General features: G+C 46.6%; 1 protein-coding gene across 2 annotated transcripts in view; it reads right to left on the bottom strand.

Annotated features, from left to right (window-relative positions):
• Positions 1-12,500, bottom strand: part of MMEL1 (membrane metalloendopeptidase like 1) — a 275,311-nt gene that overhangs the window by 83,767 nt on the left and 179,044 nt on the right. For both annotated transcript variants that reach the window (XM_089661636.1, XM_089661635.1), the window contains exon 7: positions 7,862-7,980. In XM_089661636.1, coding sequence (XP_089517762.1) covers positions 7,862-7,980 — 119 coding nt within the window. The remainder of the gene's footprint in view (positions 1-7,861; positions 7,981-12,500) is intronic.

Genomic DNA, 12,500 nt, shown 5'->3' with positions numbered 1-12,500 from the left:
ATCCCATTGTTCTATTGTGTGTCTTGCTGCCCAGCAAACTATTATGGGATGTATGGGTTTGTGTATTGTCTGCTCCCACCTGGTGTATCCCATTGTTCTATTATGTGTTTGTACTGGCTTGGTGGGGGGTGTTTCCAGCAGACCTTCCCCCTGATGGGACGGCCTGCTGATGTATTTCCTGTTCCTGGGTGTATTTCCCAGCCCTGTGTATATATCTTGTATCTATGTTAAAATAAAGCAATCCACTTCCTGTTTTAAGACAAATCTGGTGCTGTTTCGTCTTGTATGGCCAGCGGTGGTGTCCGTGGATCTGTGTTCGGACAGGGAAGCGGGATTCTAACGGAAATACCCTAGCGCAGTCAGGGTCCGGTTCCGTTACACACGTACTTGCGCGTTGTTGCACATATGCATACACATCTGTATAAAGTCTTCCAAATTTTCATCATTTGTGTAATACATGCATGTGCGCATAGAATACTGTCCAGCAATAAAGATTTTTGTATTTTTTTCCTGATCTAATCGCAGCGCAGGTTTACATGCTATTGAATACAGGGCCATTAAAAACAATGGCCTGCATTTAGATCGTAAGAAAAAAAACGCCTGCGTGCCTAAAAATATGGCATTTTTAAGTGCCCATGTGCAAGAGGCCTAAGGAGCAATGGCCAGGGTACCACCAATTCTCCTGTACGGGGCCCAGGCTAGCAGGGGGGCCCAGGCAGCTGGGTGAATAGGATGTGGGCAGGGAAAGTGATAGGCACAGCGGGGGGAAATTACAGCCAGTTGATAGCCATAAAGGGGATCAGTTCCACAAATTGCCCAAACCCCCCCCAACCACACCCATCACCCTCCCTGTGCACAATATGTTTCCCCTGCTGCCTAGGTCCCTCACTCTTGCAATGCTGCTGGCTTCCCTCTTCTCCTTCCCACCAGGTTCAGGATGGAGAATGGAGGAAGTGTCCAGTTTACCAGCCCTTTCCTTTCATGAATGGACACAATTAGTGATTAGTACCCATCACATACTGTGTTCGTTCATAACTGAAGCATAGTAAACTGTGTTTTTTTCTTGTTGGGGAAGGGGGCCCAGTCAGGTTGGCTGTATGGGGCCCTGTGGTTTCTAACAGCAGCCCTGGCAATGGCATCTGCTAAGACTAACCAGCAAACTGGTAATTCTTCAGAAGGTGAGGGTGATGTAGGGGAAGACTTAGTGCCTTGTCATACCGGTGCGATTTCAGGTGCGATTTGCGAATTGCGCCTGAAATCGCATCTAATGAATGTGAATGTCAGCGTCTTAATGTGTGCGATTTGCTGCGGCACGATTTCTAAAGTAGTTCTATCATGACTTTTTCTGCAGTTTTGTTGAGATTTCACATACATAGAATATAATGGAAATCGCACTGCAAATTGCAAGAAATCGTTGAAAATCTTCACAAGCAGCGATAAAGTCTTCAGAAATCATGCTGAAATTGCACTGAAATTCCATACAAATCACACGATTTTAAATCGCAGTGGTGTGAGCAGTGAATTAGAACCTTTGGCCTTGGGTGGGGGTTGGAGGAATCTCAAACGTTGGACCTTTCATGGTCATGTGGACTGAAGAAAGCTTACCAAGCAAAGTGTGCCATGTGTAAGGTGTGTTCATGAAAGGCATAGTTCATTGTTACGCGTTTGGCAGCCGTCTCCTTGCTAGCTGTGTTGTCAGACAATTATAGAGGATGGTGACAGGGCTGCCTAATAGCATCATGGGCCCCTGGGCAAAGTAATGCACTGGAACTCCTGCCAGCCTGCCTGCAATTTACGCCCCTACTCTCAAGAATTAAAGTATAATTAGCTGATAGAATTAAACATATACCTGTATTTACTAGTACTTTAAAAACATTGATTTCTAACAATCAGAAAACATGCCACAAATCAAAGACTAATCAATAAAAAGGGCACAGTACAGGGGGTGGGTTGGCATGGGTAGTTGGCAGAAATGGCACAATGAAGGGGGAGTATGGCGGGCACAATACTGGGATCAGGAGGGCACAGTACAGGGGGAGTCAGGAGGGCACAATACTGGGATCAGGAGGGCACAGTACAGGGGGAGTCAGGAGGGCACAATACTGGGATCAGGAGGGCACAGTACAGGGGGAGTCAGGAGGGCACGATACTGGGATCAGGAGGGCACAGTACAGGGGGAGTCAGGAGGGCACAATACTGGGATCAGGAGGGCACAGTACAGGGGGAGTCAGGGGGGCACAATACTGGGATCAGGAGGGCACAGTACAGAGGGGAGTCAAGAGGGCACAATACTGGGATCAGGAGGGCACAGTACAGGGGGAGTCAGGAGGGCACAATACTGGGATCAGGAGGGCACAGTACAGGGGGAGTCAGGAGGGCACAATATTGGGATCAGGAGGGCACAGTACAGGGGGAGTCAGGTGGGCACAATGCTTGGATCAGGAGGGCACAGTACAGGGGGGTTCAGGAGAGCACAGTACAGGGGGGTTCAGGAGGGCACAATACTGGGATCAGGAGGGCACAATACTGGGACGAGGAGGGTACAGTACAGGGGGGGGGGGAGTCAGGAGGGCACAATACTGGGATCAAAAGGGCACAGTACAGGGGGAGGTCAGGAGGGCACAGTACAGGGGACAGAGTCAAGAGGGCACAATACTGGGATCAGAAGGGCACAAAAGAGCGGGTTGCCAGGAGGGCACAGTACAGGGGGAGTCAGGAGGGCACAATACTGGGATCAGGAGGGCACAAAAGAGGGGGTTTCCAGGAGGGCACAGTACAGGGGGAGTCAGGAGGGCTCAATACTGGGATCAGGAGGGCACAGTAAAGGGATAGTCAGGAGGGCATAGTACTGGGATCAGGAGGGCTCAATACTGGGATTAGCAGGGCACAGTACAGGGGGAGTCAGGAGGGCTAAATACTGGGATTAGGAGGGCACAGTACAGGGGTAGTCAGGAGGGCACAATACTTGGATCAGGAGGGCACAAAAGAGGGGGTTGCCAGGAGGGCACAGTACAGGGGAAGTCAGGAGGGCTCAATACTGGGATCAGGAGGGCACAGTAAAGGGGTCGTCAGGAGGGCATAGTACTGGGATCAGGAGGGCACACTATGGAGGGGGTTGCCAGGAGGGCACAGTACAGGGGGAGTCAGGAGGGCACAATATTGGGATCAGGAGGGCACAGTACAGGGGGAGTCAGGTGGGCACAATGCTTGGATCAGGAGGGCACAGTACAGGGGGGTTCAGGAGAGCACAGTACAGGGGGGTTCAGGAGGGCACAATACTGGGATCAGGAGGGCACAATACTGGGACGAGGAGGGTACAGTACAGGGGGGGGGGGGAGTCAGGAGGGCACAATACTGGGATCAAAAGGGCACAGTACAGGGGGAGGTCAGGAGGGCACAGTACAGGGGACAGAGTCAAGAGGGCACAATACTGGGATCAGAAGGGCACAAAAGAGCGGGTTGCCAGGAGGGCACAGTACAGGGGGAGTCAGGAGGGCACAATACTGGGATCAGGAGGGCACAAAAGAGGGGGTTTCCAGGAGGGCACAGTACAGGGGGAGTCAGGAGGGCTCAATACTGGGATCAGGAGGGCACAGTAAAGGGATAGTCAGGAGGGCATAGTACTGGGATCAGGAGGGCTCAATACTGGGATTAGCAGGGCACAGTACAGGGGGAGTCAGGAGGGCTAAATACTGGGATTAGGAGGGCACAGTACAGGGGTAGTCAGGAGGGCACAATACTTGGATCAGGAGGGCACAAAAGAGGGGGTTGCCAGGAGGGCACAGTACAGGGGAAGTCAGGAGGGCTCAATACTGGGATCAGGAGGGCACAGTAAAGGGGTCGTCAGGAGGGCATAGTACTGGGATCAGGAGGGCACACTATGGAGGGGGTTGCCAGGAGGGCACAGTACAGGGGGAGTCAGGAGGGCTCAATACTGGAATCAGGAGGTCACAGTACAGGGGGAGTACGGAGGGGACAATACTGGGATTAGGAGGGCACAGTACAGGGGTAGTCAGAAGGGCACAGTACAGGTTCTGGGACTCTGCCCAGGCCATCCCAGGACAGCTTAGTAAAAAGAGTGGCTGTCCCGGCAAATCCGGGACAGTTGGCAAGTATGATGTATTGCAAGATTATCATGGGGCCCCCACGCACCTGGCCCATGCATTAGGACAGCCCTGGATGGAGGGGTGCCCTGTCCAACAACGCAGCTAATTGGGTGCTGTCTAAGGCAAGTCTTGGGTTTAATAATTCTGTAATAATCTTTAAAGGTGCACACCAGACTCATACTCAAGACGCTATACCTACAACAAGGCCTACTTCCCATTGGATCAGTACACATAGATTCATTGCTGCAATCCAATTCCTGACCCGTCACTCCAGGGAAGGACTCTGCTAGGGGTCAGGGGAGCATTTGTCTCCAGGGCTAGTATTAGCATCTCACTTCCTTGTTGTAACGCTCTTTTTAACATCTTCCAGCAACTCTCAGCATTCAGCAGCTGACTCCTTGCTAACTGCGTTGCCGGACAGCTATGGAGGGAGGAGGGGTGTCCTGTCCAACAATGCAGCCAGTTGGGAGCTGTCTAAGGATAATTCTTTATTAATCTCTAAAGCTGCACTCCTGTCTGATACTCACAAGACGCTATACCTACAACAAGGCTTACTTGATGTATGGGGGCATTCTGATGTGGAAACCTAATATAAGGGGGCACTCTGATGCAGACAGTTGATGCACGGGGGCACGTGGAGAAGTGATGTAAAGGGGGCTCTGATGTGGACATTTGATATACGGGAGCACTCTGATGGGGACAAGTGATGTAAAGGGGGCTCTAATGTGGACAGTTGATGTAAGGGGGTACTCTGATGCAAACAGTTGATGAAAGGGGGCTCTCTGATGAGGACACCTGATGTAAGGGGGCACTCTGATGGGGACAAGTGATATAAGGGGGCATTCTGATGTGGACAGTTGATGTAAGGGGGTACTATGATGGGGAAACCTGAGGTAAGGGGACACTCTGATGGGGACACCTAATATAAGGGGCACTCTGATGCAGACAGCTGATGCAAGGGGGCACTCTGATGGGGACAAGTGATGTAAAGGGGGCTCTGATGTGGACAGTTGATGTAAGGGGGTACTCTGATGAGGATGTAAGGGGGCACTCTGATGCAGACAGTTGATGCAAGGGGGCCCTCTGATGGGGACACCTGATGTAAGGGGGCACTCTGATGAGGACACCTGATGTAAAGGGGGCTCTGATGTGGACAGTTGATGTAAGGGGGCACTCTGATGGGGACACCTAATATAAGGGGGCACTCTGATGCAGACAGCTGATGCAAGGGGGAACTCTGATGGGGACAAGTGATGTAAAGGGGGCTTTGATGTGGACAGGTGATGTACGGGGGCACTCTTATGGGGACAAGTGATGTAAAGGGGGCTCTGATGTGGACAGTTGATGTAAAGGGGTACTCTGATGAGGATGTAAGGGGGCACTCTGATGCAGACAGTTGATGCAAGGGGGCTCGCTGATGGAGACACCTTATGTAAGGGGGCACTCTGATGAGGACACCTGATGTAAAGGGGGCTCTGATGTGGACAGTTGATGTAAGGGGGTACTCTGATGAGGATGTAAGGGGGCCCTCTGATGCAGACAGTTGATGCAAGGGGGCCCTCTGATGGGGACACCTGATGTAAGGGGGCACTCTGATGAGGACACCTGATGTAAGGGGGCACTCTTATGGGGACACCTAATATAAGGGGGCACTCTGATGCAGACAGCTGATGCAAGGGGGAACTCTGATGGGGACAAGTGATGTAAAGGGGGCTTTGATGTGGACAGGTGATGTACGGGGGCACTCTTATGGGGACAAGTGATGTAAAGGGGGCTCTGATGTGGACAGTTGATGTAAAGGGGTACTCTGATGAGGATGTAAGGGGGCACTCTGATGCAGACAGTTGATGCAAGGGGGCTCGCTGATGGAGACACCTTATGTAAGGGGGCACTCTGATGAGGACACCTGATGTAAAGGGGGCTCTGATGTGGACAGTTGATGTAAGGGGGTACTCTGATGAGGATGTAAGGGGGCCCTCTGATGCAGACAGTTGATGCAAGGGGGCCCTCTGATGGGGACACCTGATGTAAGGGGGCACTCTGATGAGGACACCTGATGTAAGGGGGCACTCTGATGGGGACACCTAATATAAGGGGGCACTCTGATGCAGACAGCTGATGCAAGGGGGAACTCTGATGGGGACAAGTGATGTAAAGGGGGCTTTGATGTGGACAGTTGATGTACGGGGGCACTCTTATGGGGACAAGTGATGTAAAGGGGGCTCTGATGTGGACAGTTGATGTAAAGGGGTACTCTGATGAGGATGTAAGGGGGCACTCTGATGCAGACAGTTGATGCAAGGGGGCTCGCTGATGGGGACACCTTATGTAAGGGGGCACTCTGATGAGGACACCTGATGTAAAGGGGGCTCTGATGTGGACAGTTGATGTAAGGGGGTACTCTGATGAGGATGTAAGGGGGCCCTCTGATGCAGACAGTTGATGCAAGGGGGCCCTCTGATGGGGACACCTGATGTAAGGGGGCACTCTGATGAGGACACCTGATGTAAAGGGGGCTCTGATGTGGACAGTTGATGTAAGGGGGCACTCTGATGGGGACACCTAATATAAGGGGGCACTCTGATGCAGACAGCTGATGCAAGGGGGCACTCTGATGGGGACAAGTGATGTAAAGGGGGCTTTGATGTGGACAGTTGATGTACGGGGGCACTCTTATGGGGACAAGTGATGTAAAGGGGGCTCTGATGTGGACAGTTGATGTAAGGGGGTACTCTGATGAGGATGTAAGGGGGCACTCTGATGCAGACAGTTGATGCAAGGGGGCCTGCTGATGGGGACACCTTATGTAAGGGGGCACTCTGATGGGGACACCTGATGTAAGGGTGCACTCTGATGGGGACAGTTGATATAAACAGGGATGAGGACTCCCTCTGCTCCTCCTGTTAGACTTTATTTCTGGGCTGTAATTTGTGGTACAGAATTGCGCTGAGTGAATGGAAAGTGCTGCTTCCCTGCATCTCTGTCATGCTGTTGATATTATGCCCCCTGACTTTTTATAATGCACCCCCAGATTAGGTAGGCTAGATCCGGCCCTGTTCATACATATTAACTAACTCAAAAAACTCTCGCTTTTCTCCTTGCTGATAGGGCACGCCAGCCTTTGCTGTGGTGCTTGTGAAGATAGACTGGTCTTCAAGGACCCTGCTGCTCCTTCTCGACCATCGTCTTCAAGGACCCTGCTGCTCCTTCTCGACTATCGTCTTCAAGGACCCTGCTGCTCCTTCTCGACCGTCGTCCTCAAGGACCCTGCTGCTCCCTCTCGACCATCGTCTTCAAGGACCCTGCTGCTCCTTCTCAACCATCGTCTTCAAGGACCCTGCTGCTCCTTCTCGACCATCGTCTTCAAGGACCCTGCTGCTCCTTCTCGACCATCCAAGATGTTTTGACTTGAAGTTTTAGGTGGCTTAATTCCACTGGTTGATATCTACCAACATGGCAAACCTTAGTGCTGACAGCAAAGCGTGAAGGGGCATGGCACAGGTCAACCAACTGCACTGCTTAGCAGGGAAATGTGCAGGTCAGTTGGGCTACAAAATCATTAGAGAAGGCAAGATGTCTTGGCTAACCATCGAGCAGGGATGACCAACCCAGCTCTTGGAAGAGTAGCTGGTCTGCATTTATGCGAAGGCTCCCCTTCTTTCATGACTTTGCTACCCTCAACACGCAGAGAACCTCTTTAGCATGAAATATATACGCATGCTTAGCCTGAACTAACATAACAAGGAACATCTTACATAGATGATGTGCTTGCTGGACTCCCGGTCATCATTCCACACGAACATGTCAACCAGCACTCTCTTGTTGAATCTAAAGTTCAAGAGTGACAATTTTTCTTCCAGGCTCCACTGGGACTCTATCAAATAAAGTAGATTGAAGTGAGAATGCCAGTAAATAAAGCTTTTGCTATATTCTATTTAAAAAAAAAACAACCATTCAAGCAGGGGCGGACTGACCATTTGGAAAGTCAGGCACTGCCTGAGGGCCCAGGGTCAGTAGGGGGCCCCATGAGATGCCCCTAGTACCTTTTTCATAGGCTTTTTTGAGTTTGGGCAAGGACACAGGGGCCCCATGATCCCCTATTGCCCGGGGGGCCCCATGAGTTGTCAGTCCGCCCCTGCATTCAAGTATATTCCCCACTTATACAGTCATCATCGGAACAGGTGACCCTCATAAACGATTTGCTTTCACCTTTTGTTCTGGGGACAACTCTAAAATTTGGATTTTCCAATTATTTTCTGTTAATGATTATAAGAATTACCAGAGAAGATTAATCTCTCCAGCAGAGACAAAGCAATAAAAACTTCAGAAAAATACCCAACATTTAGAAATGCATATCGGGACTTTTAATCTGGTAAAGATCTTAATTACGAAACAACTATAAAAATAGATTTTGTTTTTTTAATCAAACTAGTATTCAAAATGCATTTAATATAAAACGATTTCAATCAAGATAACAAGTTTGCATCTTGCCAAATCATAAAGACATAGTAAATAAATAACCTTCACTATGTGACTTTCTACTTAACCTCTTCCAGTCCGGACACTTTCACCCCTTTCCAGTCCGGACACTTTCCCCTCCTTCCAGTCCGGACACTTTCCCCCCCTTCCAGTCCGGACACTTTCCCCCCTTCCAGTCCGGACACTTTCACCCCCATCCTGTCCAGACACTTTCACCCCCTTCCAGTCCGGACACTTTCCCCCCTTCCAGTCCGGACACTTTCACCCCCTTCCAGTCCAGTCACTTTCACCCCCTTCCAGTCCAGTCACTTTCACCCCCTTCCAGTCCAGTCACTTTCACCCCCTTCCAGTCCGGACACTTTCCCCCCTTCCAGTCCGGACACTTTCCCCCCTTCCAGTCCGGACACTTTCACCCCCTTCCAGTCCAGTCACCTTTACCCTCTTCCTGTCCGGACACTTTCACCCCCTTCCAGTCCGGACACTTTCCCCCCCCTTCCAGTTCGGACACTTCCCCCCCCTTCCAGTCCGGACACTTTCACCCCCTTCCAGTCCAGACACTTTCACCCCCTTCCAGTCCAGACACTTTCACCCCCTTCCAGTCCAGACACTTTCACCCCCTTCCAGTCCAGACACTTTCACCCCCTTCCAGTCCAGACACTTTCACCCCCTTCCAGTCCAGACACTTTCACCCCCTTCCAGTCCAGACACTTTCACCCCCTTCCAGTCCAGTCACCTTTACCCTCTTCCTGTCCGGACACTTTCACCCCCTTCCAGTCCGGACACTTTCCCCCCCCCTTCCAGTTCGGACACTTCCCCCCCCTTCCAGTCCGGACACTTTCACCCCCTTCCAGTCCAGACACTTTCACCCCCTTCCAGTCCAGACACTTTCACCCCCTTCCAGTCCAGACACTTTCACCCCCTTCCAGTCCAGACACTTTCACCCCCTTCCAGTCCAGACACTTTCACCCCCTCGCAGTCCGGACACTTTACAGCTTTCAGTGCTATCACACTTTGAATGACAATTGCGCGGTCATGCAACACTGTACCCATATGAATTGTTTAGCATTTTTTTGAGACATATAAAACTTTATTTTAGTGGTATTTATTCACCACTGGGATTTTTATTTTTTGCTATATAAATAAAAAAGTCCAAACATTTTGAAAAAAAAAAAAGCGTTTTTTCATATAAAATTTTGCAAATAAATAATCTTTCTTCATAAATCTTGGCCAAAATGTATTCAGTTTTCTTTTTAGTAAAAAAAATAAATAAATAACCCAAATTAGTTTATAGCCATTTTAAAAAATTTTTTACATTTTTATTTTAATTTTTTATTATTATTTATGTTTTTTTTTTTTTAAAAACATACCATCACCCTAGCAGTACAGTGTCACCATAGTGACACTGTACTACTTGTGGGGGGTGATGAAGATTTTTTTTTTTTTTTGCACTGATTGCTTTTACACCCATAAAGGCAGTAAAAGCAATCATTTCTCCTTCTCTCTGGCTGCATTCCTGCAGCCTTTGAGAAATACTGTGAGAGCTGTGATTGGTCACAGCTTGTCACATGGTACAAGACTGTTGTGAATAGTCCTGTACCATGTGATCTCTGTGATCATTCACAGATTTCACTAGTAGTAAGCAATGATGTCAGGGAGTGACATTTTGCTTACTACTATTCATGTGATCACTGATTGGCCAATCAGTGATCACATGATTGGGATCTCTGATTGGCCAATCAGTGATCACATGATTGGGATCTCTGATTGGCCAATCAGTGGTCACATGATTGGGATCTCACACAGAGGTCCCGAACAGCGATCAGTGTTCCACTGTGTCTGGAGGACATAGCGGGGACCGGATCTCGGTGCTGCGCGCTCCCAGGCACAGGCAGGGAATGCGGGAGGACGTTTATAAATGGCTATAGAAGCAATAATTTCTCCTTCTCTCTGGCTGCATTCCTGCAGCCATTGAGAAATACTGTGAGAGCTGTGATTGGTCACAGCTTGTCACATGGTACAAGGCTGTTGTGAATGGTCTTGTACCATGTGATCTCTGTGATCGTTCACAGATTTCACAAGTATTAAGCAATGATGTCAGGAAGTGACATCTTGCTTACTACTGCTCATGTGAGTACTGATAGGCCAATCAGCGATCACGGGCAGCACAGTGGCTAAATAGTTAACACTTCCACCTAGCACTACTAGGGTCATTGGTTCGAATCCCAACCACAAATACAGGCATAAATACTGTACAGGGACATGATTAAAAAAAATTTGTAAATGCATTGAAAACCAATTATTCCATTTGTATTGTGAAAAAAAAAATTGTTATTTTCAATGGATTTTCATTTGTAAACCGAAAATTACGTTAACCGAGGCATTCGTAAACCGAGGTACACCTGTATACCTGAATGAGTATTGCAATACATACAGGGGAAAGTCGCAGAAGGAAGGTTATTTTTTAAACAGTATAAAATAGTTTTTATGAGCTTCCTTTTTTTTATAATGCAACAAAAATCTAATTTTATAGATGCCTTGTAGTCAAAACTCTTCTTCAGCACCTCAAATTTCCAAATTTTGGGCAATTTTCTGAACATTTACAGGACGTATCAGCATGTTATTGTAAGCATAAATACTGAACTACCCTTCACCACCCTACCCAAAACTTAAAGAAAAAAAAAGCTTTGCCTTTACATATACCCTTACTTATTTTAACATCAATTTTTTTTTTTTCAATTTAAATTTTTTTTAATGAAAACTTTAATAAATCCATATTTTCCTTTACTGCTTGTAAATCAAACTATTTAAGAGAATCCACGGTGTGTACACAGCATATAGCTTATTTTAACATTATTTTTTCAATTTCAATTTTTTTTTTTTCAACAATGAAAACTTTAAGAAATCCATATTTTCCTTTACTGCTTGTAAAACAAACTAATAGAATCCAAGGTGTGTACACAGCATATAGCTTTTTTCAATTTTTTTTTTCAAGAATGAAAACTTTATTAAATCCATATTTTCCTTTACTGCTTGTAAAACAAACTATTTAAGAGAATCCATGGTGTGTACACAGCATATAGCTTATTTTACCATTTTTTTTTAATTTTGTTTTTTTTTTCAACAGTGAAAACTTTAATAAATCCATATTTTCCTTTACTGCTTGTAAATCAAACTATTTAAGAGAATCCATGGTGTGTACACAGCATATAGCTTATTTAAAAAAAATTATTTTCAACAATGAAAACTTTATTAAATCCATATTTTCCTTTACTGCTTGTAAAACAAACGAATAGAATCCAAGGTGTGTACACAGCATATAGCTTTTTTCAATTTTTTTCTCAAGAATGAAAGTTTTATTAAATCCATATTTTCCTTTACTGCTTGTAGAACAAACTATTTAAGAGAATCCACGGTGTGTACACAGCATATAGCTTATTTTAAAAAAAATTGTTTTCAATTTCAATTTTTTTTTTCAACAATTAAAACTTTAATAAATCCATATTTTCCTTTACTGCCTGTAAAACAAGCCATTTAAGAGAGTCCACGGTGTGTATACAGCATATAGCTTATTTTAACATTTTTTTTTTCAATTTACATATTTTTTTTTCAACAAAGAAAACTTTAATAAATCCATATTTCCCTTTACTGCTTGTAAAACAAACTAATAGAATCCATGGTGAGTACACAGCATATAGCTTATTTTACCTTTTTTTTTTTTCAATTTAATTTTTTTTTTCAACAGTGAAAACTTTAATAAATCCATATTTTCTTTTACTGCTTGTAAAACAAACTATTTACGAGAATCCATGGTGTGTACACAGCATATAGCTTATTTTAATTTTTTTTTTTCAATTTAACATTTTTTTTTTTCAACAATGAATACTTTAATAAATCCATATTTTCCTTTACTGCTTG

Source organism: Staurois parvus, unplaced genomic scaffold, assembly GCF_062004578.1.
Source record: "Staurois parvus isolate SC_StPar_1 unplaced genomic scaffold, SC_StPar_1.0 ptg001357l, whole genome shotgun sequence".
NCBI classification, from domain to species: Eukaryota; Metazoa; Chordata; class Amphibia; order Anura; family Ranidae; genus Staurois; species Staurois parvus.
Note: the sequence above shows the minus strand (reverse complement) of the source record. Positions and strands in the feature narration are given on the sequence as shown.